The 26988-nt window shown below is 40.9% G+C and overlaps 1 protein-coding gene across 1 annotated transcript in view; it reads left to right on the top strand.

Moving 5' to 3' along the window:
* The window catches only part of ALDH18A1 (aldehyde dehydrogenase 18 family, member A1), a 37995-nt gene that overhangs the window by 4620 nt on the left and 6387 nt on the right, over positions 1 to 26988 (top strand). The window contains exons 3-13 of the mRNA XM_009325998.1: positions 3781 to 3904; positions 8406 to 8629; positions 10290 to 10439; positions 10523 to 10627; positions 11831 to 11983; positions 12570 to 12660; positions 14243 to 14367; positions 17905 to 18049; positions 21200 to 21273; positions 21937 to 22036; positions 23159 to 23379. Of these exons, the coding sequence (XP_009324273.1) occupies positions 3811 to 3904; positions 8406 to 8629; positions 10290 to 10439; positions 10523 to 10627; positions 11831 to 11983; positions 12570 to 12660; positions 14243 to 14367; positions 17905 to 18049; positions 21200 to 21273; positions 21937 to 22036; positions 23159 to 23379 (1482 nt within the window). The 5' untranslated portion in view covers positions 3781 to 3810. The remainder of the gene's footprint in view (positions 1 to 3780; positions 3905 to 8405; positions 8630 to 10289; positions 10440 to 10522; positions 10628 to 11830; positions 11984 to 12569; positions 12661 to 14242; positions 14368 to 17904; positions 18050 to 21199; positions 21274 to 21936; positions 22037 to 23158; positions 23380 to 26988) is intronic.

Genomic DNA, 26988 nt, shown 5'->3' with positions numbered 1-26988 from the left:
AGCAGGAGGGGTCAGGTATGGAAATTCTGGTGGACCTAAGTGCTCGGACAAGGAGTGACACCTGTAGGTGTCACTGATAAACGTGCAACAAGTAATAATATGTCTGCCGTTGTATTTTTGTTAAGCTAAACTTCCTGTCTGTGCTTGAGTGGGTTCTGCTGCTTGCCCCTAGTGTGGATCGCTCGGTTCCTCGGCTTGCCCTTTCCGGGCAGGCAGCTGGAGGCCCTAGTGTGTCTCTAGTGCTGTTGCTGTACAGCCCTGCTTGTGCTGCTTAACTTATTTATAGACAAGGTATAACAAAATGGAACAATACTGAGCCTCCGCAGATGCTATTTTTTGAGATACTCAGATTGAAAGTATTAAGTGATATTTTGAACAGTTCTAATAGGCCAGTGGCAGGGTTTTATTCTGCTGCACAAGGCAACACCGATAGATGCTGGCTGCCGTGACCACACTGTCCTGCTGGAATGGATTCTTGGTAGAAAAGAATTGCAGGGTACATGTTGCTTTGAATTGCCTGTTCTCTTTGTGTATAACTTCTGTAGAACCTGGGCAAAGCTATGTGCGAACTGTTCTCAAGACAAGTTATTTGAAGCTTTATTTTAGTCAGTTCTTCTGAACTGGCTTCCTTCTGGGAAGGTTTCTTGGTTTTGAGTTTGCACTAAGAACTGCAGAATTTTTTTTTTTTCTTACAAAAGTTTTAGTTGGTAAGGTAACAAAGCTGTTTAAATAACAAAACCCCCTGAATGTTACAGAGGACTTATTTGTGTTATGGTAAAGACTTACTTCATTAAAATTGTGTACATTTCCTTGGAACTTGGTTTATCTCTGCTTAATTGCTTAAGTGTAGTACAGTATAGCTCTTTCTATAGGAGTTTGGTTTCCAGATTTTTTTTCACTTGTGGAATGTCCTAACGCTTAGTTGAGATATATAACATATATTTATATATAAAACTGTGAAAAAAGTTTATTTAATTTTATTCTATCAACTCACTGCAAATAGTTGTGGACATCCCATGGGCCTGCAGCCCACAGACTGAAAAATCGGTGTTATAGATTGTTGTTAAAGGCACCAGTTTTAGCATTTGAGACTTCTGATTGCTTGGAAAGGTGACTGAGTCTCTTTACGCTGATCTGGAACAGAATATAAACGTACTGTGCTACTTAACAGCTGTTGTGAAGATGATAAATTCATGAAAGCTAGCCAATAGTATCACTTTCTATGAGTGATAATATAAGGATAACTTTTATTTAAACAGATGATGGGAGAATGATATTTTTAAGAGTCAGTTTTGGAGACTAGTTTAGAAGGAGTAGGTTTTCCTGGTAATGAAAAAAAAAATTTTTTAAGCTGATGCTAGAGTCTTGGAGAAATACCTGAATAATGCATTTTGCATTTCTTTTTATTGCTTCCTCCCCTCCAAGTAAGGCAGAGGGATTTTTTGTTTGTGTTTTTTTTTTTTTTTTTAAATTATGTACCTTCTTTTGGTTTGTTACTGAAGACCAGAACCCAGGTATGTAAATGGTGGAAATGGGAGTGGACTGGAAAATGAGGATTGAAATTAACTTTAAATCCTTGATTGAGTGGGAGGAGAGAAAGGAGTAGTTCTGCAGCCTCGGACTAGCCTGAAAGAAAGCTTGTAATTTTCAGTGTGCCTTGTGCTCTGTCTGTGCTTTCTGGCAGCATCATTCCCATTTCATGTGTCTCTTTTTCTTTTCTTGATGTATGTTGCTGCTTTAAAATTTCCATTTCTGTCTTCTTGTTAACTTAGTCTCCTTGCCTTTTCTCACAAGCTAGTTTCAAAAATGTGCTATTTCTTTCTAGTCTTTTTCCTTCAAAAGGTCCATGCTGTCTGCCACTTCTCATTCCTCATTGTCTGCTCACTCTTAGCAAAGTTGTCTCTGGCAAAGAGAAACAGGAGGAAGTCTTCCAGAAGGTCAAGGTTGCTCTTAGTTGCAAGCAGCCCTGCAGTGAGAATGTGAAGTGGTTCTCTGGCAGATCAGTAGGAGCAACCAAGGAGACAACAGAGCTTGATCTAGTTAGTAAGGGTCTGTATTCTAATGACAGTGCAACACCAGGTGAAGATTATTACTGTAGTGGGAGTCGAAGGCCTACAGGAGAGGTTGTAACAGGAAACGTTTGGGGGTGAAACTTCAGGTAGAGTGCCTGGTTCTGTTCCCTAAGGGAGATGGTCTGTGAAGGGAGCTGAAGAGGAACAGGCAGTTCCACTCAGGATAATTGTGGAGGAAGGGGTTCTGGATAAAGGACCTGCCATTTGCCAGTTCAGGTTGTCAGGAGCTGCTGGACTCTGAGCATCCCCCTGAGACACAACTAAGATCCTACTGGGAAGATGATGGCTGGCAGTAGATGCCAGGGTGAACGTCAAGGTGGAAGAGTCAAACAGCCAGACATATGAACAGTGGGAATTGTTGTACCCCCCAGAGGCAGGTGCATGAGGTGCCTGGTAAGGGTTGAAGGAGGGAATGTCTAGTCGGTACTGTTCACCAGCTCCTTTTATGCTTGCCCTGTTATGAGAAGAAAACTTGGATTACTTGCTCAGTTGTATCATCTGCTCAGAGTCCTTTGTCTTTCTCATCCTGGCAGTGGTCAAGACTGCCATATCAGATGAAATACAGAACTGGAGGGACATTGCAGATTAATATTGTTAAAATGCTGTGCTATGTAATCTTTACTAGACAAAACAGGAGAACCATTATCTGCTGGTGTCTCCCTCGTCTTATATAGAGGTGTATATTTTGGTAAGGATTGTAATGAGTGTATAATAATAATACACTGATGCAGGGTAGTGAAGCAACTTCAAGTGTTCATGTACACGTATGCCAGAACTGCCAGGTGCTCTAATTGTCATGGTATTTGTAATAGCAGTCTTCCAATGCGGTTACTATGAGCTCTCCTTGTCCTTTCTTCACTACCTTCTCCCTACCACAGCTTGTGCAATGTTGTTTGCTCTGATCCAATGGTGCAGAGGGATAGATTGAAAGCAAGTAAAGGAAGCAAAATTTTGTAAAAGGGGAGGGAGAGGTTTCATGGCTTACGCACTGTCTGGAAGAACTGGATTCTTGTTAATCTCCGTTGTTTCCTTTGTGATACTAGTTGCATTACTTCAACTAGACCTGTCATAGGAAGTTGCTAATTGTGTATCTCTTGTTTGTTGGGTACTTGCTCTAGTGGATTTTGAGTTACAAGAATCCTGAGTGTTTACAAGTTCAGTCAAGAGAAACTAATGCCAAATACCTTGAAAATTGGTGTCCTTACTTGTAATCACGGTTAACATCTTGTCATTTGGTAGTGCGCAGGGAAAAGTGAATCAGCATATCTTCTATATTGAATAGGGCTGAGATCCCCTATGAGAAGTATAGTAGATGCTCTGTTGTGGGGTGTATGGAGAAGTCTGGATGATACAACCTCTCTACATTTTTGGTTTTTTTTCTTCCAGGCTTCTCTGTGGACAAAGTTATGACTTTTCTCCATTGTAGGTACACTCACTAGTAGTCTTTTCCCTTCTTGGGGAACCATGTTTTGTTCTTGACCTTTAATAATGATCTGCCAGCAGGTAGGGAACAGGGGACTTCAGTTCTTCTAAGTCACAGTCTGAGAATTCTGCAAAATAGAGAGAGCGGGCTGTCTTGCACAAGGAAATTGTGTTAAGACTGTGCAGGACAAAGGAGTTGGGATGGGGGGCTGGGTGAGGAGAGAAACATAGATGGAAATTCACTGATATTTAACTGGTTTCCCCCCCGCTTCCTTTTAACTTACAGATACCCTTGATTTGCAGAAGGCATCTCAAAATGTTGTGTCGAGCTGCTCTGAGCCCTCTTGTCCGTTCCCCTGGATGGTGCTTTGTGTTATCGCCACATGCCATCGCAGCCATTTCCCGTTTATGTATGTATGAGAGAAAGCACACGTTTCTAATAACGTTGGTCAGTATGTGTCTGGGCATGCCTATGCTCTTTCCTATGTTGAAAGGAAAATCACCTCATTAACATAATTCAAAACTTACAACCTCTGGAGTGAGCTGCAGTTGAAGCTCTACTTTCTTAATGTTACTTTCTCCCTTATAATATTCAGCTGGATGTTTGAGAGGGTGTATTTTTTCATTCTGACGTGCATTTCAAGCAAAAAAATCAGTTGTGAAAGTACTGCTACTGTAGAAGTTCTTTATTTCAACCTCATACATTCCTGGAAAACAAGATCTGATTATGCCTGCTCCCCCATCTGCATTTTCAGCCCACAGATGTCTTGAGCAAAGCAAGGTGTGAAGCTCAAGTTTATTCCATTTAGATAAAAGTGGAAAGATGCTTGCAGGACACCTGGGTGTAAATACATAGGTGCCCTGTAAATAGTTGTTTCCTGAAAACCTAACTTGAGAGAACCATTCACTGTCTATTTGATTAGTGGTCTGAAATAGAGAAGGCAAGGATAGATGGAGTGTATTAGATCAAGAGATTAACTGTTTACCGTTGTATGCAAGATTAATTTCCCATTGGTCTGTGTGTTAACAGTTCTCTTTTGTTGATATTTATATGAATTAATAAATGTTGAAATCTTGAAAATACTAAACTTGTTTTTTCTGAGCTATAGCTCTGACTTCTGCATATGTAGTATTTCTAAATATTCTGCGTTTTCTAAAGTCAGTAAACTACTCATAGTTAACACTATGAAAATTATTCCTTAGTATTGACAGTAGTCAGTATCCGGTATTGGAGCAACTCTGGTTATTTCATCAGTTGCATGCTAAAGCTGGACTGAGCGTTTATCACAGTTTTCTTTTGTTCTCCACTGTTTCTGTTGTGATCCTGTTCAGCTCGTGTGTACTTTGAAATTCTGCTTCTTTAGAAGCAAGCCTCATGCAGGTTACGTAAAAGGATCTGCAGTGCCAAATACTTAAGTCTTTTTCATATGTTTCCCCTCCTTTATTAAGGAAGGGAAACTGTTGACAAGGTACTGGATAAGAAAACTAAATGCCTAAAACCTATTTGTCCAAAAAGTTGACTGGATGGCTATATCAGTTTCTCCGTAATTGCATATGAAGCAAGTTAATGGGCTTGCATCACCAGAAATGTTTTGCATATGTAACATGGGAGATGATGTCACATCTCAGTCCAGTCTAAAATAACTAAAAAAGATAGGTTTATGCAGTCATAGAGCAAGGTTAGCAATTAGGACTTTAGTGGAGATGAATGAAATTCTCTGTTTGTTCTAGAATCGTCATCTTTTTTCCTTGTTTTTCTGAAAGAATAAGCGGTTTGTTTTCAGGTACTGGTTATCCCTCAACAGCTGCTGCCTTGGAACCTTCTAAACCCTGAAGCTCTAGCCAAGAGAATTGGGAATAAATTGTTTTTACTCCTTTCTGGTAATACTGTGTGGAATAGGCAAATACTATACAGTAATGTATAATGCTGGAAAGAACAGTTAAATTGGACTCCTTCACCTATTCTTTCATATGTATTGTAGGCCTTATTTACAGTCACAAGAATTCCCTCATGAAAATGAGGGGCAAATGAAACTCATCTCCAAATTCCATTTTCTACTTTTATGTGTGTGACATGTTAGTGCAACCTTCAGTTATGTTTAATCATTTAAGCTGCTTCTGCATGTATGAACATGTGTATGACTTATTTAAAACATTGTTTAATGACAAGTTTTTCTGTGGCACTATGTTCATTCCTGTCTTTCTCCACTAGAAGTAACACCCAGAATAGTCACTTTAGGTTATAAATTAATCTATTTTATATTATAGAGCATCAAAATCAGAGAGACTGAACAGATTAAATAGAAACAGATAACTCTGACGATCGCATAGGATTCAGTTTACTGATTTGTAAAGAAGCCTCTACATCTTCAGATGACATATTGGTTAGGATTGACTAGAATCGTTGGAAGGGACCTACAATGATCATCTAGTCCAACTGCCTGACCAATTCAGGGCTGACCAAAAGCTAAAGCATGTCATTAAGGGCACTGTCCAAATGCCTCTTAAACACTGACAGGTTTGGGGCATCAACCACCTCTCCAGGAAGCCTGTTCCAGTGTTTGAACACCCTCTCAGTAAAGAAATGTTTCCTGATGTCCAGTCTGAATCTCCCCTGGTGCAGCTTTGAAAGATTCCCATGCGTCCTGTCCCTGGATCCCAGGGAAAAGAGATCAGCACCTCCCTCTCCAGGTCCCCTCCCCAGGAAGCTGTAGAGAGGTCGTCCCTCAGCCGCCTCCTCTCCAAACTAGACAAACCCAGAGTCCTCAGCTGCTCCTCAGAGGACATGCCTTCCAGCCCTGTCACCAGCTTTGTTGCCTTCCTCTGGACGCATTCAAGGACCTTCACATCCTTTCTAAATTGAGGGGCCCAGTACTGCACACAGTACTCAAGGTGAGGCCACAGCAATGATAAATACATTGAGATAATCACCTCTTTTGACCGGCTGGTTATGCTGTGTTTGATGCACCCCAGAATGCGGTTTGCCATCTTGACTGCCAGGGCACACTGCTGGCTCCTATTGAGCCTTCTGCAAACCAGCACCCCCAGATCCCTTTCTGCAGGGCTGCTTTCCAGCCACTCCTCTCCCAGTCTATACTTGTGCCCAGTGTTACTCCGTCCCTGGTGCAGAATCCAGCATTTGGACTTGTTAAATTTCATGCCACTGATGACTGCCCAATGCTGCAATCTATCTGGATCCCTCTGCAAGGCTTCTTGTCCCTGGAGAGTCAACAGCACCTCCCAGTTTAGTATCATCAGCAAAATTGCTAGCGGTGCAGTAAACTCCTGCATCCAGATCATTGATAAATATATTGAACAGCACTGGCGCTAGGATTGAGCCCTGAGGAACACTGCTGATGATTGGTCGCTAGCCAGGTGTAGTCCCATTCACTACAACCCTTTGAGCCCCACTGTCCTGCCAGTTCTTCACCCAGCGCACTGTGAATCTGCTCATCTCACTGTTGGACAACTTGTCCAGCAGGGTGCTGTGAGGAACAGTATCAAAAGTCTCACTAAAATAAAAAAAACCTACATCCACTACCTTCCCTTCATCCACTGGGCAGGTGACCTTATCATAGAAGAATATCAAATTAGTTAAACAGGACTTTCCCTTTGTCAACCCATGTTGACTGTGCCTGATGATTGCATTGTTCTTTAAATGTCTTTCCATAGCATCCAGTATGGTGATCTCCATAATATTTCCATGAACGTGTGCCATCTTTTGACTAAGTTGCACTTTTGGTCCCAGAGTGTCGTGTCAGTAGCCATTTTTTTCTGTAATTGCATCAGAAGTGTTCTCTCTTTTGCTATACTGGTATTTTTGAGACTGTTGACCTGCTTTAAAGCAGTTTCTGAATAGTAATACAAGAAGAACTAGATGGAGGATAAGGAAATGTGGTTTCAAATTTTTTCAAGTAATACAGCTTATCCATATTATATTAATTTTCCAGTTGACAAATTTGGGTTGCAGGTTCTTATCTGCGCGACTCCTTCTTCAGACACAATTCACTACGATGTGCAAAACTTCATATAAAGTATGTTGGAAGTGCTTATCCATCTGCCTTCATTCCTTCAGCTTAACTCTGGGACTTTATGTGTTTGGGTCCACCTCTTTGTCAAATAGAAAGAATCCGGACTGTTCCTTGTGATTGTACCTTAATAGTTACTATTCTCTTTAATCTGCTGTGCTGATAGTGGTCTTACTGTCCTTTGCAGGCATTTTGAAAACAAAGATTTTGCTGAGAAATGTTCCCTAGCTCACTGACTTGGGTGAAATGCCAGCCTTATGTATCTTGCATCTTACCTGAGTAATGCTGTGACTGTACCTTCTCCCTCCAATGCCTATTTATCCTATAGGAAGGTGACTTCCAGGTTGTATGTCTGTCATCCCCCTTCTGCTGCCCCTAATAGAGCAACGTACAAAAATACCTGACTTAGAGATGTTGTAAAAGCTGTGTTTCTTTTCTTTCCTAACGGTCAAGCTTTCTGCACTACTACAGACAGGAAAATTCTCTAACTGTGTCTAATGAAGCAAGGCAAAGGACTTTTTTTTTTTTTAAACTTTTACTTCTGATGCGAGCTGTATGTGAGCTATTCTATGGATTCTATGTACGGGCTTTTTTACAGTGTCCTTCAGTTTGGTCTTCTAGATTCCCAGAGTCAAAGCTCTGTGACACATGGGATACTGCCTTGTATACCTTAGGGATAGTTAGTGCAGCTCAGATATCATTGGTTCTCACTTTATTTTGGTGACTTGAAAGTTAGCTTCTCATTCCCAGTCACTGAGAAGTGTGTATTGTGAGCTTTAGCCTTGGAAAGGGAGGAAATGTTACATGATTTCAAGGGCTTAAAGTCTGAATGAAACACTTAAAACTGCTTTTTTTTTTTCTTTCTTTCTTTCTTTCACCACAGATCTGCCTCACCATAACCAAAGATTAAGGAATGAATCCATCCGTTGTTGGAGCAACATCCCATTTATCACCATGCCACTCAGCCGTGCACATGGAAAATCATTTGCACACCGCAGTGAGCTGAAGCATGCAAAGCGGATTGTAGTGAAGCTGGGTAGTGCTGTTGTGACTCGAGGGGATGAGTGTGGCTTGGCCCTTGGGAGGCTGGCATCTATTGTAGAGCAGGTAAATCTGTGACTGAAGTGGAATGTTTGTTTTAACTTCAGATACATGGTGATTGTTGGATGGCACAGAAGATTGTAGAAAAAACTCATAAAAGAATGATGGCCCTTTAAAGCAATGTGTTGCTCTTCCCCCTTTTCATCCCCCTGTGCTGTGGTAGCATAAACCATGTAACTCAGTAAATCAGTGTTTGAAGGTGTGGTAGGTTGACCCTGACCAGCAGCTAAGCACCCACACAGATGCTTCTTTGCTCCCCACACCTCTTCCCCACCACCAGTCAGATTGGAAAGAAAATAGGAAGAGCAAAAGTAAGAAAATTCATGGGTTGAAATAAAGACAGTTTAATAAGTGAAGGAAATGGGACAAGAAACAAGTTATGCTCACTCACTACCTCACACAAGCAGACCAATGCCCAGCTAGTCCCCGAGTGACGGCCACCTTGAAGACAACCCGCTGCCCTTTCCTATTCTGCTACCCCAGTTTTATTACTGAGCATGACGTAATATGGTATGGAATGTCCCTTTGGCCAGTTCATGTCAGCTGCCCAAATGTGTCCTCTCCGAACTTCTTGCCCAGCCCCTAGCCCACCTGCTGTGATGGGACACAGTGGGGAAAAAGAAAGCCTTGATGCTGTGCCGGTACTGCTCAGCATGGGAAAAAGAGAAGGCTTTGATGCTGTGCAAGCGCTGTTTAGCAATAGGCAAAACATCAGAATGTTATCAACATTATTTTAGTTCTGAAATCCAAAACACAGCACCATATGGCCCCCTATGAAGAAAGTTAACTCCATCTCGGCCAGACCCAGTATAGAGGGACAGATTTGCACAGTGACATTTTTAGGCAATAGGTAAAGACATGACTGGGGCATTAGTTGGATCTAGTGGGAAGGTGGCACTGAAGTTTGTGAAGTCTGCAGAAAGAGTAGACCCTTCCTGATTATCTGAGCATTTGCAGATTTTCTCCAGGAGAAAGCTTGAAACCTCATTACTTGTAGGAAAAACTGATGGGATCAACTCATGGATTGGTTCTCCAAAATGAAGTTATGACTTTGGGGGGGATTGGACATGTTTTCTCTGGGAAGTAAAGTTAACATAATAAATTAAATTCATGTAAGACATTTAGCTTTAGAGCTTTGAAAGGAATCTGGCCAGATGCATGTAAGGAAGAAGTAATTAAAAGCTGTACTATTGGAGTTAGCTTCTTCACTTCTAGAATACGAAGTTACAGTATAATGGCAGCTTTGGGAATGGATGGTGAATAAGAAGGTTAGTGGAAGGTACAGCTGCTACTTTACAGCTTTTTCATGTCTTATCTTTCCTTATCTGTAGCAATGGAGGTGGAAAGGCGAGGGGCATAGAAGTATTACCATGTAATATGTATTGTTAAAATTCAAGCATGACTCTGTCATAAAAACTGGTATTATGAAAAGAAAGTTTAGCCAAAGCTACAGGTTGCAGACAGTCCTTTGCATAGCTCCTAAGTGCCTAGGAAGGTGTGCAGGAGTATCTTAGAGGGTGGTTGCCTTGCTTTGCACATCCATGGATAAAGCAAAACACTTGTGTCTGCAAGAACTGGTGAGCATAAGGTTGTCTATAATAGCCAGAACTGTCATGCTAGCCGTGATCATACTCCAGCCCCTGTTTTTTATGTTCTGTACTTACAGGTGTCAATGCTGCAAAATCAGGGCCGAGAGATGATGATTGTCACCAGCGGTGCTGTAGCTTTTGGAAAGCAGCGGTTGCGTCATGAGATCTTGCTTTCTCAGAGTGTGAGGCAAGCACTTCATTCAGGCCAGAGTCAGCTAAAAGATATGGTGAGTGGCTGGGGGCACTCCCGCTTTTCCTTGAACGTTGGGTAGTACCTGCTCAAGTCAATGCCTGTTCTTTATCTTTGTAGGCTATTCCAGTATTGGAGGCCCGAGCCTGTGCAGCAGCTGGCCAGAGTGGACTAATGGCTCTGTATGAGGCCATGTTTACGCAGTACAGCATCTGTGCAGCTCAAGTAAAGGATTCCTTCTTTCCTAGACTGACTTGCTACTTCAGTCAGCGATGGAATTGTTCTTGGATTTTTTCCATGTTTTATATGCTGCTATCTTTACTGTAGTCTTGCATTTCCATTGCCATCCTACTTCTGGGGCTTATTATTGTAGCGTAAATGGTAGCTTATACAGGAGTGCCTTGCTAAGGATTTCTGAAATGGAGTTATCTATCGTCAAGGTGAAGCAAATAGGCTTTTTCTTTTTGGAGTTCGTGTGTGTCCTGCTCTGATGTACGGGGGGGAGGGGTCTGTTAAGGTCTCTTCACAAAAGGTAAAGCTGGTGATCCAAAGTGGGGGTTTAAAAATCACAAGTGGCTGAACTGCCACACATTCTGTAAAGCTGACAGAAGTGCATATCCATACTTCAGAACTTGCTGTCCATCTGCTCCTCAAACTTTTCTAACTTGTGGGTGATGGTATCCCTAGCCTGGGTCTTCTGCCTATACTGAATGCTGCAACTGTATTAATTGAACTACTTTGAAAGACACTTTGCTTATCTTAAATACTCTTGAGAATACAGAATTGCATCAACTGTAAGGCCTTATTTGTTTAGACACTTTTAATGAATTTAAGAGCTTAGTATGAAGTCTCGCTTGGAGGAACTTCTTCCTGTAATATAGTATAGCTGATATCACTAAAATGTTTACAGTATAGCTAACAATCATTATAGGTTGCGCTGGATTAAAATCTTGTTCAAGTCTGCAGACAACTATAATTCCTTCAATTTAAAAGAATTAATTGCCCGTGCCAAAAAAGTCAGTGTACACATTGATTCCAAGTGCTATTGTAACATTTGTGTGGTAGAGTTGTTTGCTTAGTTCTCAAATGTTCAATGGCGGAGTAAAAATGAAAAAAAGGTCTCTTCAGAGCAGACATTGAGGTTTTTTGTCTTAAAATACCAAAAAGAAAGGGGTGGCGTCTGCATGCAGGAGGCTTTAAGACCAAGATTCTTCTAGAGCTGAAGAGAAGTCTTGAGACAAAGCATGCCTTCTGCTTGCAATGGTAGAAACATTACACTGGGAGGGAAAACAGGAAAGGCAGTGTCTTGAGTAATCTATTGAATTGTTTAGGGTCTTAGTAGTTATTATCAGCATCTATGTTCTGCTTTGTTTTCTTCTCAGGAAAAGTGGTAGGCTAAGTATATATTAATTTTTTTCCTCCTTTTAGATTTTAGTCACCAACCTGGATTTCCATGATGAACAGAAGCGTCGGAACTTAAATGGGACATTGCATGAGCTCTTAAGAATGAATATTGTCCCTATAATTAACACTAATGATGCTGTTGTTCCACCTCCAGAGCCAAACAGTGATCTGCAGGGGGTAAATGTGGGTAAAGTATTGCAAGGGGGTGGATCCTGCTTGTAGATGGTACAGCAGTAATGTGTACTTCACTAGTGCCATAATCAGGGACCTCTGAAGCCTGCAGCAGGGAAACAAACATACAAAATTAGTAACGTGGACAGAGAGTGCTGGAAGACTGTGCTGACCTGTCTGTTTCTGGCATGACACAGTGCTGTGGAGTAGAAGCAGGGCAGATGATGTCTGCTCTGCCAAAAGCAAGCATGCCCAGTTTGGTTTTCACTGAACAGTTGAAGTTGGAAGGGACTTCTGCAGGTCGTCTAGTCCAGCACCCCTGATTAAAGCAGGGTCAGTTAGTACCTCTTGTCCTGTCACTGGGCACCAAGGTGGAGAATGCAGGTACTGATCACACTGCTTGTCATTTTGATACCACTTTACTGCGTTCCAAAAGCGTATCAAAGATCGCCTTCTAAGCTTCCAGTGGGGGTGAACAAAGTAGCTCAGAAGGACTTGGTAGTGCTGCGGTAGCTTGCTTTTGTATGTTGCAGCCAAGTATTTCCTAGTTCCTCCCACTATTCAGTGCTGCTGATATGCATGTGCATTGCAGGTGATTAGTGTGAAGGATAACGACAGTCTGGCAGCACGACTGGCTGTGGAAATGAAAACTGATCTCCTGATTGTTCTCTCAGATGTAGAAGGTTTGTGAGTAATTTCTTTACTTTCTTGTTTTATTGAAGTACATCAGATAGTCAAACCAACCTGTATTCAAGTTTTACTGATCTCTTCAGTTCATATCTTTTACAGGGACAATTACAACGTACCACATAACTCCTTAAGGCATATACCCAATGCTGATGCTGTTGCATAAGCCAAAGACTGTCTGCCACACTGTTGAATCTGGGTGGGTGAGAATGCACGTGAACTTGAGACTTGTTCCAGAACCCAGAATACCATATGCACTATGGTACTTCTGCTAGCTTCTCAGAATTGTATGATATAGTCATGAGTAATATGCAGGATAAAGGCTATCTGTTTAGAATCAGGAGTATAAGCCAAATACTATTCTACAATAGTTTGTTTCTTCTGGCAGCAGGTTCTGTCTTTCAGTGAAGTACAGGTACATTACAAGGCCTGGTCACTGCCTTCCAGATACCTGGAAGTTGCTAGCTTTTTCTGTCTCCCAGACATTTGGCTTACACTGCTCTAGTCTTCTGAGCTGTGCTGCTGTGACATGTCTGTCACCTATGGATGTTGAAGTTCCTTTTCTAGAGAGAGGAGGGTAGTGGCTGCAGTTTCAGATCAGTGCAGTCCATAATCACCCAAGTCACATAGTCTTTTCATCTTTTCCAGATGGGTTTCTTGCAGTGGATCCTGGGCTTTGGCACATATTGTAGGCCCTGAGAAGGAAGGAGATGCCTTTCCATAAACACAGTTTCTTTTAGCAGATTCAGCTGGATTTCATGGTTGATTCCAGTTGAAATGACTGTCTGAGAACTTGTAAAAAAAATTAATACCCAAGACCCCCATCCTCCAAGCTTATTCATTCAATGCGACATCTTGTTTATAGAAAGATGTGTGTCCTCTCCTTCCCAAGCTATCAAGGAAGGACACAGATAGTCTGCACTTGTGCTCTCTAATTTGTAATACCAGTATTTGTTCACATAGAATTTCTGGAATGTGTGGTGGTAGAGTTTAGGTTTAATGTGTTAGGTAAACCAAAGCATCATTCAACTCCAAACATAGTTACATAAAATTATTAGATTTAAAAAAAAATTAAGAGTATGTCTCTGTAGTGTTGAGTTCCTTTTTAGCAGAATTCAATTGTTACCCTTTTTACATATTTCTGAATTGCCCAGTTTATCACTGTACAACCCAGCATTCAAGAATATCCTCTGAGATTTTGGTGAGGAGGACTACCCTTTGCCTGTTCAGTTGTGGGCTTGTATATGTAAGCCCTGATTTTGAACATATAAAAGCTGGAAACTGTCTCTGTAACCTCAACCAAATGTCACTACCTCCCAGCTTGCATGCTGCTATTCAGCATGTGGGTTTTTGGTTTCTTATTCGTTATGCTTTTGGTAAAGCTATACTTCTTGAGTCTGCCTGTTAAGTGTTTCGTGCTTTCAGTCACACAAAAAGCAGGGTTCAGTGAAACTTTTCAATCCTGTAAAGTGGAGTACAGCTTTTCAGCCTCATGGAATTTTTTTTTTCTTCTTTTTCATGAGTGAGCTTTGGAGATGAGGGTATATAACACTAACAGATTTTTATTTTTCATTTCAGGACTCTTTGACAGCCCTCCAGGATCTGATGATGCAAAGCTCATTGACATATTCTACCCAGGAGACCAGCAGTCTGTAACATTTGGAACCAAATCCCGGGTGGGAATGGGAGGCATGGAAGCCAAGGTAGAAATATGGAACATTTGTTATTGGGAAGGAAAGGGAGATGTGGGAAAGGAAGATAGGTGAGGTGATTGTGCTGCCATTCAGATGGATCTTGACAGGTTGCAGAAATGGGCAGACAGGAACCTTATGGAGTTCAATAACGGGAAATGCCGAGTCCTATCCCTAGGGAGGAACAGCTCCATTCACTGGTATGGGCTGTGGAGTTGACTGGCTGGAAAGCAGGTTCGCTGAAAAGGCTGTAGGGGTCCTGGTAGACACCAAGTGGAACGTGAGCTAGCAATATGCCCTTTGGGCAAAGCAGGCCAACAGCATCCTGGATTGCATTAGAAAGAACATAGCCAGCAGGTTGAGGGAAATTATTATTTCCCTCTACTCAGCACTAGTGAGACCACATCTGTAGAGTTGTGTCTGGTTCTGGACACCACAGTACAAGAAGGACATGGCATACTACAGTGAATCTAATGGAGAGCCATGAATATGATTAAAGAATTGGAGCATCTGTCACGCTAGGAGAGGCTGAGAGCTAGGGATGTTTACCCCGGAGAAGAGAAAGTTTGTGTGTAAATACCTGAAGGGAGGGTGTAGAGAAGACAGAGCCAGACTCTTCTCAGTGGTATCCAGGGAACAGACAAGAGGCAATGGGCACAGACTGAAATACAAGAAATTAAATTGAAATGTAGGAATTTTACGGTGAGGTTGCTGAGGCATTGGAGCAGGTTGCAGAGAGAGCTTGTGGAATCTCAGTGTTTGGAGATGTTCAAAACCTGACTGGATGGTGTCTTGAGTAACTTGCTCTAGTTGACCATGCCTTGAGCAGGTAGTTGGATTATATGATCTCTAGAGATCCTTTCCAGTCTCAGCTATTCTTTGAGTACCCTGGAACGGTGTATGGGTTCCTTTAGCTTCTCTCTTAAGTCTATGTGGATTGAAAAGAGCAACTAATGAATTACATTCCAGTAGTTTGTAAAATGTGACATTTGGAACTGTATTTTGGTGTTTTAAATTAAAATAAGAGTCGTTCCTCACTTCTTTCTTATGTGATAATCCAAAGGGAATCCCTGTCACTTGAGTCTGATATGATACCTCTGTCTCCTTTCTGAGCTTGTACATGTGCTGTTTCCTTCTGAAGGATATATTGGTGCAGACCAAGGTACTTTAGTTCTTGAGTACAAGATTAGTAGAGGTAGGAGGGCTGATGGTTTCTAGTACTGTGTACAGCTGGATGCCCTCAGTATTCATTGCTGTGAGGGCATAAACATGGGTGTGGTGTGAGACTTCAGCATATGTCTCTCATGGTGCAGGGATATGCACTACGGTAGTATTAATTGGTGCAGGTTTCCTAAGGACACTTTTGGAAGGTTGTCTGTGAAAACTGAAGTAGATTTTGACTAAGCAGGGAAAGACCAAAGTGAAATTCTTCACCAGTTATTTTATGTTTTATTTCCTTTTCTGAAGAATCAGGTAAGGCATACTTCAGTATCAGAGCGTGGATTGGAAGGTGGCAAAAGGAGGAGGCATTTGAGTGTTGTATTTGTAATTAATGGGATGTACAGAGCTTATTTAGAAACAACTTTCCCTTGATCTGGCTTCTGGAATAGTTTAAATGAATCCAGGTATTCATCCCCCCATAAGGGGAAAGCTGCTAAGGTCAGGGAGTACTTGTATTGTAAAAATAACAATGTTAGAGATATTTGGTATCTTTAAATCTGAGTCACATAGAGGCAAATCTCAATGCTGCTGTTGTAACAAAAATTTGTTACAGTTGAGAATTGCATGATATTTCTGGAAAACTGTCACATCAATAATAGAACAAACAGATGGTAGATCAAAGTACAAATCTTGATTATCAGCATGAAACTTGAGCAAAAATGGAGCAGTTGATGGTCTTGTGGTAGTCAAGAGTTTGATGTGATAGGTATATCTGACAGGTTGTGTCTCCCAGTGAGTATGGACCGTAATACCTAATTGTAGAACCATATTAGGAAAGTGTAGAAGTGAGGAAGCAGAGAAGCTTTTGCAGTAAAATAAATGACACGTAATTAAATATAGTGGTGGGATAATGCTGCCCATACCTTGGTCGGGAAGAGAAACAAAGGAGACCATAGGCAGTACCTCTTCAGCAGGTAACATCTGGGATTTGGGTTTGTGTTTTTGTATTTTGGTATGGACCAGTGAAATGTTGGAGGGGGGGAAATTTTAGAGAAATCATGTTGTGATGCCTTAAACAGTGGCTCAGGTGTGTGGAAAGAGGCTAATCTTAGGACTAATCAGTACATGGGGATTTCAAAGGACCCTTACTAATAAGGTAATCCTGCTCTAAGCTTAACATTCTGTAGAAGGACTAAGCAAACTTGAGTATGCCAACACTGAAGTTCAGAAAGGGAACTCATGTTGCCCTTCATGTTAGGGCAATGCCTACAAAGATATTGCCCCTAAATTTCATACAGTTCTTGTTGATCATGATGCCTGTCTCCCCACCCACTCTCCATGACAGCCTTCAGCACACAGGTGATCTGGTAGTATCATTGATTTCAGTTCCCATCTGTCTGTGGACATCAGATTGTTCTTGTTCCAGACTTCCTTCTTGCCTTAGATCTTACGCGTGTTGCTGCTATGCATTGCTTAGTACGCTGAGGTCCTGACCTTTGAAGATGACTCCTAAATGCTCTACTTATAGAATCCTCCTCCAAAATAACAACAAAAAGGGGGAAGAATGCCAAATAAAATCATATAATTCAAAACTGAAGAAGTGCAAAGTCTTCAAATAGAGCCTACTGAAAGAAACAACTATTAAGACAATAGGTGTACTCCCAAGCAAAAATTAGAAGCAAAAAAATAAAAAATCCCATGAGAACATGAATAGGAAATGTGAACAAAGTAAGTAAAAACTTTGTGTGGAAACCCGAGTAACTCTTCAGCAAACTTCATAGCTTCACCAAAGGGTTATAAACAATGAGAATACCTCTACATCTTAAGCAGACCCACAAGGAGTGCTTAGGCTGATCAAACTTTAAGGGAGTAATTCAGACAGCTAAAGGTATTGAATAATATTTTAATGTTATATGGTAATGGCTAGGACCTGAGCAAGAAGAGTGCTCCGCAGTGGAAGTAATATCATGTGGTCACTTAAAGTGGATTAATTATTGATGGCTAATCAATGTCAGGGAAATAGGCAACAGAATCTTTTCAAAAAAGAAAAGTGGGTTTCTTCAAACAGTAACAAGAACTTGCAACATAAAGTAATGGCGAAAAAGAACATATGACCAAAGTGCCCTTGCAGAAGTCTTGAAAAAAGCAGGCTGTTAGGAAAAGTTGAAGTACGCTCATAAAGTGGCAGCTAGTTAAGGAAGGGAGGGTAGAGCGCAAATACATGTTCTCATTCAATGCTATATTATGGAAATTCCTGAAGTGTGTTAAATGCTTTTTGAAAGCATAAGTGATCATTCTGGAGATCAAAGTGGAGCAATAAGTCTTGTTGAGAGTGATGACTCAAATAACAAGTGAATTTCCTGGAAATGGCTCTATCCTTCACTGTAGGTGAAAGCAGCTCTGTGGGCCCTCCAAGGCGGCACCTCTGTAGTGATTGCAAATGGAACCCACCCAAAGATCTCGGGTCATGTCATCACAGATATTGTGGAAGGGAAAAAAGTTGGAACTTTTTTTTCAGAGGTAAAACCTGCAGGTGAGTACAGAGGTAATGTGTACATTGAGAGTTGTAGAGATTTCACAAAAGGTTAGAGTTAAAATTTGGCTAGACCTGTACAATAACTGGGAAACCACACTGTGCTTGAAAAATGGATTTTGAAAGGTATTTTCGAAAGTAGGAATAGAAAATGTTGAATCCTCTGCTCTGGTTCCCTCCAGCTGATAAACTGCTGCATCAGACTTGCATTTGAAGAATGCAATGAGTAGAATTTTTACCTTTTTTAGTCTTAGGGGTTATCATCTAGTATTGAAGATTTCAGTGTGAAAATGTAGACATAGAATGTGCTGCTGAACTAAGATAGTGTTTAGTTTTACTTCTTATCATAAACTCCTTTTACAACTCAGTCTTCTGGTATGGTGGGTAGGAATGTTTTCCTGCCACTGCATTGCTGGGATGGTGTAACAGCTGCTGGAGAAAGTCAAGCCAAAGATCCGTGACCTTAGCAGAATAGGACAAGTATGGAGTGATACTTTTGACTTGCGCTTTAAGCCAAACAAATTTCTTTGTGTATAATAATCCTCAATGCATTTCTTGTATGAATTTGTTGAATCATTCTTTGAACCTATGTAAAGACTTAGCATCCGCAGGGCTCTGTGTCACGATAGTCACAATCTAGCCTTAACTAGATCCTGTGTGTAAACTCTGGAGCTAGAACTATGTGAAGAACTGCTTGCTTTAGTTTGGAGTTGGGGTGGTGGAGAAGGTTTTGAATTTTCTTCTTGATAGCTTCATTTGATGCCCCTACTGCCTGTATGGGCAATCAACCCCTGTTTAACTTCGAAGATGTGAGACATCATCTTTCCCCTCATCATCTCTCTTCCACATGAAAGAGGTTTGGTCTTAGACATTTTGTACCAAAGTTTTTCCAAAAACTTGGTCATTGCCATTTCTCTTGTTCGAAACTGTTTTCATTCTTTTGTGGCCTTTTTGAGATGGGCAAAAATCAAAATTTCACATAGCATTCAAGATGCAATTGAAGCTTTAATTTATAAGATGGCAGGACTGAGTTTTGATAAGATTGATGATGTTTTCTATTATGTTCTCTAGGCCTTTTCTAATAATTCCAAACATTTAATTTGCTTTTTGATGTTGATGTTCACTGAAATGATGTTTTCATAGTATTATTTGTTACAATACTAAGGACTGATTTTCCTTTTCCCCCTCTACATTGCTTCATGTTTATCTGGTTTGAATTAACACTTGCTGTCTTGTGGCCTAGTGACTTGGCTGCAGAGGAAATCGCAGAATTGCCAAATGGCTGAGGTTGGAAGGGACAGTATGACAGATGGCAGGGTCATCTGGTCCTACCCCCTGCTCAAACAGGTTGCTCAGGACTGTGTCCAGACAGCTTTTGAATATCTCCAAGAATGGAGACTCCACAACCTCCCTGGGCAACCTATGCCAGTGCTTGATCATCCTCATGGTGCAAAAGTACTTCCTAATGGGAGGCACCTCCTGTGTTTCAGTTTGTGTCCATTGCCTCTTGTCCTGTCACTGGACACCACTGAAAAGAGCCTGTCTCCATCCTCTTTACACCCTCCCTTCAGGTATTTGTACATACTGATGATATCTACCCGAGCCTTCTTCTCCAGGCTAAAGAGTCCCAGCTCGCTCAGCCTTTCCTCATACGAGAGGTGCTCTAGCCCCTTCTTCATCTTTGCGGCCCTTTGTTGGACTCTCTCCACCGTGTCCATGTCTCTCTCACACTGGGGAGCCCAGAACTGGGCACAGTAGTCCAGGTGTGGCCTCACCAGTGCTGAGTAGAGGGGAAGGATCACCTCCCTCCACCTGTGGTCAACCCTCCTCCTAAGGCAGCCCAGGACACTGTTAGTCACCTTTGCAGCAAGGGCATGCTGCTGGCTTGTGTTCAACTTGGTGTCCACCAGGACCCCTGGGTCCTCCTCTGTAAAGCTGCTTTCTAGGAAAAAGTGTGTTAGTGACACTTTTCGGTTAGTCTCACTATAATAAATTTGTATCAGCAGTAAAGCTGATACAAACCTTGTGACCCCATTCTGAGTCACTTACAAATACAGCAAACGGCAGAAGTCCCTGTGGAATTTTACTGGCACTCTTCTGCTATTGTGGCAATTTGTCTTCTGTCTTCCAAAGAACACGCTTTTGAAATTCAAGGAACTTTTTAAAATCAACTGTATCTGCTTACATACATGTCACTCTTCTCAAAGAACACCAAAACATATACTTTGTAAAGTATGACTTCACTTCAAAAAGCTGTTTTAACACTTCTTAAATAAGTCTAATTAATCATGTGTCCACAAGTTCTTTTCTTACACTTCCCACTATACCTCTTGATATTTTCCATAACATTGGAATTCCTGCTCTGGCAATTTCCATGGGACCCTTCTTAAATAGAAGTTGGGTCATATTTATCACCTTCAAGTCATCTGTTTTACAGGCAATTTCAGGACAGTTAAAAATCACAACTTAGTTCATCCATAAGCTACTTGCGAACTCTTTGGGGAAATGCTACCTGAACCTGGTGACTTGTTTTGAAATAGAAAGAGAAGTAACCTGTTCCATATCATTTCAGTTTGAGACAGATTCTTTGAGGTCCTGCCAGAAAAAAAAGAAAAAAACCCCACACTTTTCTATAGGAACCCTTCTAAAATGCACATAGGGAGAGACAGAGGAAAAGCAATTCTTCTGTGAGCTGTTACTCAGATTAGGTTTTGGTTTCCATTATCGTTTGTACATTCCCATGCTATTTTGTAATCCTTTCTGTTTTCCTCAGTTGGATGCTTAAACTTTTCAAAGTTTGCCTCCTTTCTTTCAGTAGCCTACCATGCCCTGAGACTTAGCTATCCTGGTGTTCTTTTGCCCTTTGTCAACTCTTTTTGATACATGGTGTGCACTTGCCTCTGACATGGTGACCTCACAGAATCTCTGTGATGACTCTTCACTTTTGGGGACCATAGCAGTATTTTTGTGTCACGTACAGATTTTCCTGTATGTTGTATGTTTTAGCATACAACGGATTTCTTGAATATGTCTGTTTAAGACTCTGTACCTGTTTTCCTGCTTTGAGCAAAGAATCAGGAGATGGAGGGTCTAGTGTTCACTTCCACATGTGCTGTTACTTTGCATGGCATATTTTGGGTTTTTTTGCAGGTCCTACAGTAGAGCAGCAGGGTGAAATGGCTCGAGCTGGTGGCAGGACCCTTGCGGCTCTACAGCCTGAGCAGGTGACAGAACAATATGTCCTCACTTGTTAAGCTTCTGAATGTGTGGCAAGTTTTACAACACGGATTTATAACACAGATGGGCCCCTTGGGACAAGAATCTATTCTTTGTGTGCCAGATCAATCATTTGGATTGTATAAAGAGATGAGAAACGCAGAAAGATAATGTACAGCAGGGCTGTACAAAGCAATATGAGCTTTCATGTGAGGTTTATAAAATTTTTAATAGCGTCAAATATCACACAGAAATAAATTGTGATCAGAGCTGCTGAAGAATTGACTGGAGTAATTTGCTCCATTCACTCCTGTGTGTAGCGTATGCAAAAGAGGAGCTGTAGACAATAAGTCACTGCTCTGCAGGTGAATAGGTAAAATGAGGCATCCGTTGTGAAGAAGACAAGGTGGTCTTAAAGGAAGAACATTGCGGGTTTGGTGAACAAGACTGGGCATTGAAAGCAAGATAATAAAAAGCAAAGTAGAGGTTGAAGCAACGTTCAGCCTCCTTTTTCAATGTGATGCAGGCTGGAAAAATCAGCTGGCCTCAAGTATTTGGGGAGTCAAGACAGTAAGAGGATGTGGTCAATATAAATGGACTGAAGGGGATCAGATGTCAAATAGCATGGACTTTGTGTAAGAAGTCAGTTCAGAAACTGTTTTCTTTTTCAGAGAGCGGAGATTATTTATCGTCTTGCTGACTTACTAACTGACCAGAGAGAAGAAATTCTCTTGGCAAACAAAAAGGACTTAGAAGAGGCTGAAAATAAAGGTAATATTTCAAGTCCTTCCATGGTAATCCTATTGTCTTGAACCTCTCTGGGCCTCGAAGGAAATGAGCAGAACTAGAATCTTCTGTCACCTGGGATTGGGTAGTTTGGCTGTCACAGATTAGTGAACCCAGGACCTTGAGAGCTTGTCAGTGTAAGCAGCTGCAGCTTCCTTAATTACATAAAACAGATGCCTTCATCAGAGAAGACACTGAGGCCTTGCAAAACAACAAACAGTGTATTGTGTAAAAAAAAAAAAAAGTGCTCCATTTTGCCAAAGGAGGCTCACTTTAGAAATGGAATATAACAAACATAATCTCTGTTATTGTCATGCATAAAGTGAATATTTTTCTGGGCTGGTTAAGAGAATGTTTGGCTCCTGAGGGGAAGGCTGTCATCTCTATACTTAAATTGATGCCCTCCAGAAAGAACCGTGTCCCCTTCTGATTGAGGAAGGTTCTCTTTAGGTGGCTTGGATTAAACCCATTCTTCTGTTAGATTGATGCATTCATTGAGAAGTTGGGATTGGGATGTGTACATACAGGGATAGCAAATGTATGAAAATGACACATCATGAATTGTAATACTTTGTGGAAGATGCCAGGGAACTGTTTTTTACTGACCAGAGTACTTGAGGGGACATTGCTAGGTTAACTTACTGTCTGAATGTGTTCAGACTAGAAAATTCAGGTAGTTCTTCCCCAATCTGAACAGAAATGCTATGCATGCCTCTGTGCTTTGGGATTTCTAGCTGTAAAACAGAAAGATGAAATTACTGCCTGAACCTTCCAGAAATACTGCAAGGGTAGAAATTTGTAAGAAATTCAGACATATTACAGTACTTGAAACAGGGCAAACCTTGTCTTTGTGGATGTTGATGTTGCTTCATGTATAAATCACTTAAACCACATTAAGTGAAAATGTGGTGGTGGGTGAAATCATTGTCATATTTGAGTGGTTTTATTGTGGCTACCAGACTTAATGCTGTGCATTTTTCATCTCGGTTTCTTGCTAGGGCGTGGGAAATATCCGAATTTTCATTAAGTTCACCACTTGTTTAAGATGCTTTTGCTTGAGCCTACGCAGACCAATCTATCTCCAGCACAATTTTTTCCTTCTTTTAGGGAGATTGGCACTTCCTTTGTTGAAACGTCTAAGTCTGTCTACGTCAAAGCTGAACAGCTTGGCTATTGGTCTGCGTCAGATTGCAGCATCCTCACAGGACAGCGTCGGCCGTGTAATTCGGCGAACACGAATAGCAAAAGACCTGGATTTGGAGCAGGTGACAGTGCCTATTGGCGTCCTTCTTGTGATCTTTGAGTCCCGTCCTGACTGTCTTCCACAGGTATGTAAGGAGGGCAGATTACACTGTTGGGAATTCTTTGATGACAAAAGAAAGGGTATTTCTGTTGGTGAGCAATTGTGAGGCTGCAAGAAGTCTTGTCTCAAAGGACTCTTGCTTGGATTCTTCTAAAATTGACTTCGTTGGTATCCCTATTTTTCTTGCACATATATTCTCAGGACTTGCTTCTGCAGTGTTCAGAGTTATTCAGGCCACAACCTCTTTTTGTGATTTTTTTTTTTTTTTTTAAACCTGACAGATAGAAGGAGTTATCTCACATTCAGATGGTGCAGTTTCTGCATATGTCTTATAAATATATGTTCAGTGCCTAACTGAACTGCCTAGCTGTGACTTGGGCAGCTCCTTTATCTGTCCATGCTGCATACAGCTGAACTGCAGGCTGGGATTAAACAGGAACTATTTAATACAGATGCTAGTAATTAACTGTAACTGTTAGGAATACATGATTAAAACAGGAATACATGATAAAAAAAAAAAAAAAAAATGGCTGAGCATAGAAAGCACAGAAGTTCCAGGCATTGAGTGGTCTGTCCTGTACTGATACTGCTTGTGTGCAGTGAGGTGGAATGATAGCTTTTACTCGGATGTAGTGAGATGGGTGTGAGGAAGAATGGTGTTCTAAGTTCTTAAGTACTGAAGTTGCTGGAAAGGCTAGTGAAAATCTTGAACAGTGTACTGTAAGTGAATGTCATTTATCTTGTGCCAGGAGTAAGGCAGGCATCTTAAAGGCAAATACCTTAATCTGCAGCGCTGTGTGGGAGTATTGCTGTGTGTAAATGCTGTTATGATGCATAAAAATATGGGGACTGAACTAACATTGCAGAGGCAACCGTGATCTTATTTTCTAACTCCTGACTAATTGACTGAGCAACTGTAGTAATTTTAAAAAGAAAACAAAAAACTTCATTATCAACACTATTTCCCACAGTTAACATTAGGTGTCTAGGAAGATTGATTGAGGAGCTCTCTAACATATGAGCAGGTGTTTGAGGAGAAAGTGATAGGTACAGGCACTTTAAAAGGAAGTGAGAGTCCACCAGTGGACAGCTTGGTACTTCATGCCTGAATTTTTTCCCCATTTCTTACGGAAAGGGAGTATGCTCTAGGCAAAGTTCCCATGAAACAAAAAGGCACTACTCTCCCTTGTCTACCATTATTAGCTCCTTGCTGCTAGCTCTGTTGTTCATAGATAACTGGTATGTTTCCTTGTTGAATTCTAGTCTGTCTTCCTGGACTTCAACCCTGGTCTCTTGCCTTGTGTAGCTGATGTCTCCCTCTTTCTCCTCCCCTTTATCTTATCTTAAAACTTACACCAGACTGGCTCTTGCTGGCTTTTTTCCCAGCTTTGTTTTACAGACTTGGTATACCTTGTCTTGGTAGTTGCTTTTCTTCCTGCCAGCCTCCTGTCCATATCAAGTTCTCTGATGCAACTTCAGAGGATCATCTTTGATACCTCTGTGTTTGAATTGCACGGTTTCTGTCCCATGCGGTAGCTGATAGTAGGATGGTCTCTGAGTGCAGAGGAGCAGTTCTGTCCATTTAGTTTACTACTGCATCTCATGCTTCTTTGGGTAAGCAATTACAGGGGAAATTTGACTTTGCCCTGGAAGAGAGCATGCTTGATTTGCTCCCTGGACATAGCTTACGCAGAGTTAGGTCCATGCTCAGAGTTCAGTCTTGAGTTGCAGTAAAGGTGAAACAATTGCGGATTACTAGCTAAGAATTAATAAGCTTCTAATGAGCAAATACAAATAGTATGTTTCTTCTAATACTTACAAGACCAAATTGCGAGCATCTTTCACAGACTGCTTCCTATAGATTCCACCAAATCCAATTGTTGCTCTGAAATATAGTCATGCTCTACTACTCTTTGAAGGGACTGAACTGTTTTGAAACCCCTTATCTTCTGTTCTCCTTTTAATCACAAAGTTTTTTATTTTTGTGTCCTAATTCTTGATTTTTTTTCTTTTCATTTTTTCAAATCAGTTCATAATCTTTCTTTTAATCTTATGCCTGCAAAGTGGAATTCTTTATTTAAATAAGCTTATTTGTTTAGCTTTCCCTTGTAATACTGACCTTTGGAGAGGCAGATACTTACGAGATACTTTCAAAATACAGTCAGACAGCTTTTTAGTGTATAATTTTATAAGTTAGACACACAATATCTATGTAAGGTAGGCTTCCTAGACTATTATACTTTAGTGCATTATTCTGAAGTATTTCTTATTTTTCAATACTCTTCAAATTGCTGACAGCAGGATGAGGTAAAACATCAAACGTTGTTATCCATTTGATATTAGAAGGGGAAAGGAGGTGATGTGAGGAAATGTATCTGATGGGCTTAACATTTTTCTGTATGAATCAGCATCTAAAATGTGCCACTAAGCTAACTGCTTGTTAGGTGTGAGCCTGGCTAATTCTGGCATCCACATCTCAACAGCATACAATTGATAGACTAATGAGTGCAGGTTTGGTGATGATACGTACAGCTGATGATAATGATACATATGATCTTTCCCAGATGATAGTAATACAGTAAAATAACTTCAAATGCTTAATTTGTTTGTTCCAAAAGGTTCTGGAGAGGAGCTGATTTTGTTTTCTAACGGAGTGTATGCTATTTTTTTTTCAAATAGGTGGACAAATTGTGAGGCCATTGTGAATGGGATTGGGGTGAGGAAGACAAAAAGGGATACAAAAGTAAAATAAGTCTGGGAAGAGAGCTTTATCATGTCTGACATAGTCCTAGATAGAAAAGAAGAAAAAACTGAAACAAACAATTAAAAAAACCTACCACCCACCCCTCTGTTAAAAGAGGTTTTTGGTTTAGTGGGGAAAACACCAGTAAGAACTAGTGTCTGGAGATTGAACAAATTAAGTATATGTTTTCAACAGCAGAAGTAATTTTTTATCTAACTTCCAAAAAGCGGTGGCTTCTTTGGAGCATTTTGTTTTAAATATGGCCTAGTTGTGTTGCTGGATTCAAAAGGGTGAAACCTGGCACCTTGTATTGTTGCCTTTCTGTTTCAGTCGGCTCCTTCTGGTTATAAACATGAAAGCAAAGGATACAAGTGATGCTGGGCCTATTGTCTAGAAGGTTTTTTCCCACACTTAGGCAAGTGTTGTCTATTTATGACTTCTGTTTTAGACAGCACGATGAAAATGTTCTTCCTGCTCATAGGAAGAGCTCATTAGCCACTTTCTGCCAGGATGGTTAGGGACAAGAGTTCCTGCACCTAAAATTATTCTCCTTGGGGTGATTGCCCACACAGCTACACAGTTCATACCAGAGCCTATGTCCAGGGTTTCCTCTGACTTGTCCACTGCAGTCTCCCCCTGGCAATAGGACCCTGAAAACTCAAGTTTGTTCTGAAACACTAACACATTTCATTTCTGGAATTAAATGTGCTGTTACTTGTAATTATTTTTTGCTGCCATAAAATGAAAACTGTAGATTAATACTGAGTAAATCAACAGGATTAAAAATCCTGTTCTTAATCTATTTTGTGGATGTTATTCCGACAGAAGAGACAGATTACTTTTCTCTCTTTTTTTTTTTTTTAAATAAATTCCTTTCTGACAGGTGTCTGC

The sequence above is a fragment of the Pygoscelis adeliae genome, unplaced genomic scaffold (assembly GCF_000699105.1).
Source record: "Pygoscelis adeliae isolate BGI_AS28 unplaced genomic scaffold, ASM69910v1 Scaffold4, whole genome shotgun sequence".
Lineage (NCBI taxonomy): Eukaryota > Metazoa > Chordata > Aves > Sphenisciformes > Spheniscidae > Pygoscelis > Pygoscelis adeliae.
This window is presented reverse-complemented; position numbering and strand designations above follow the sequence as displayed.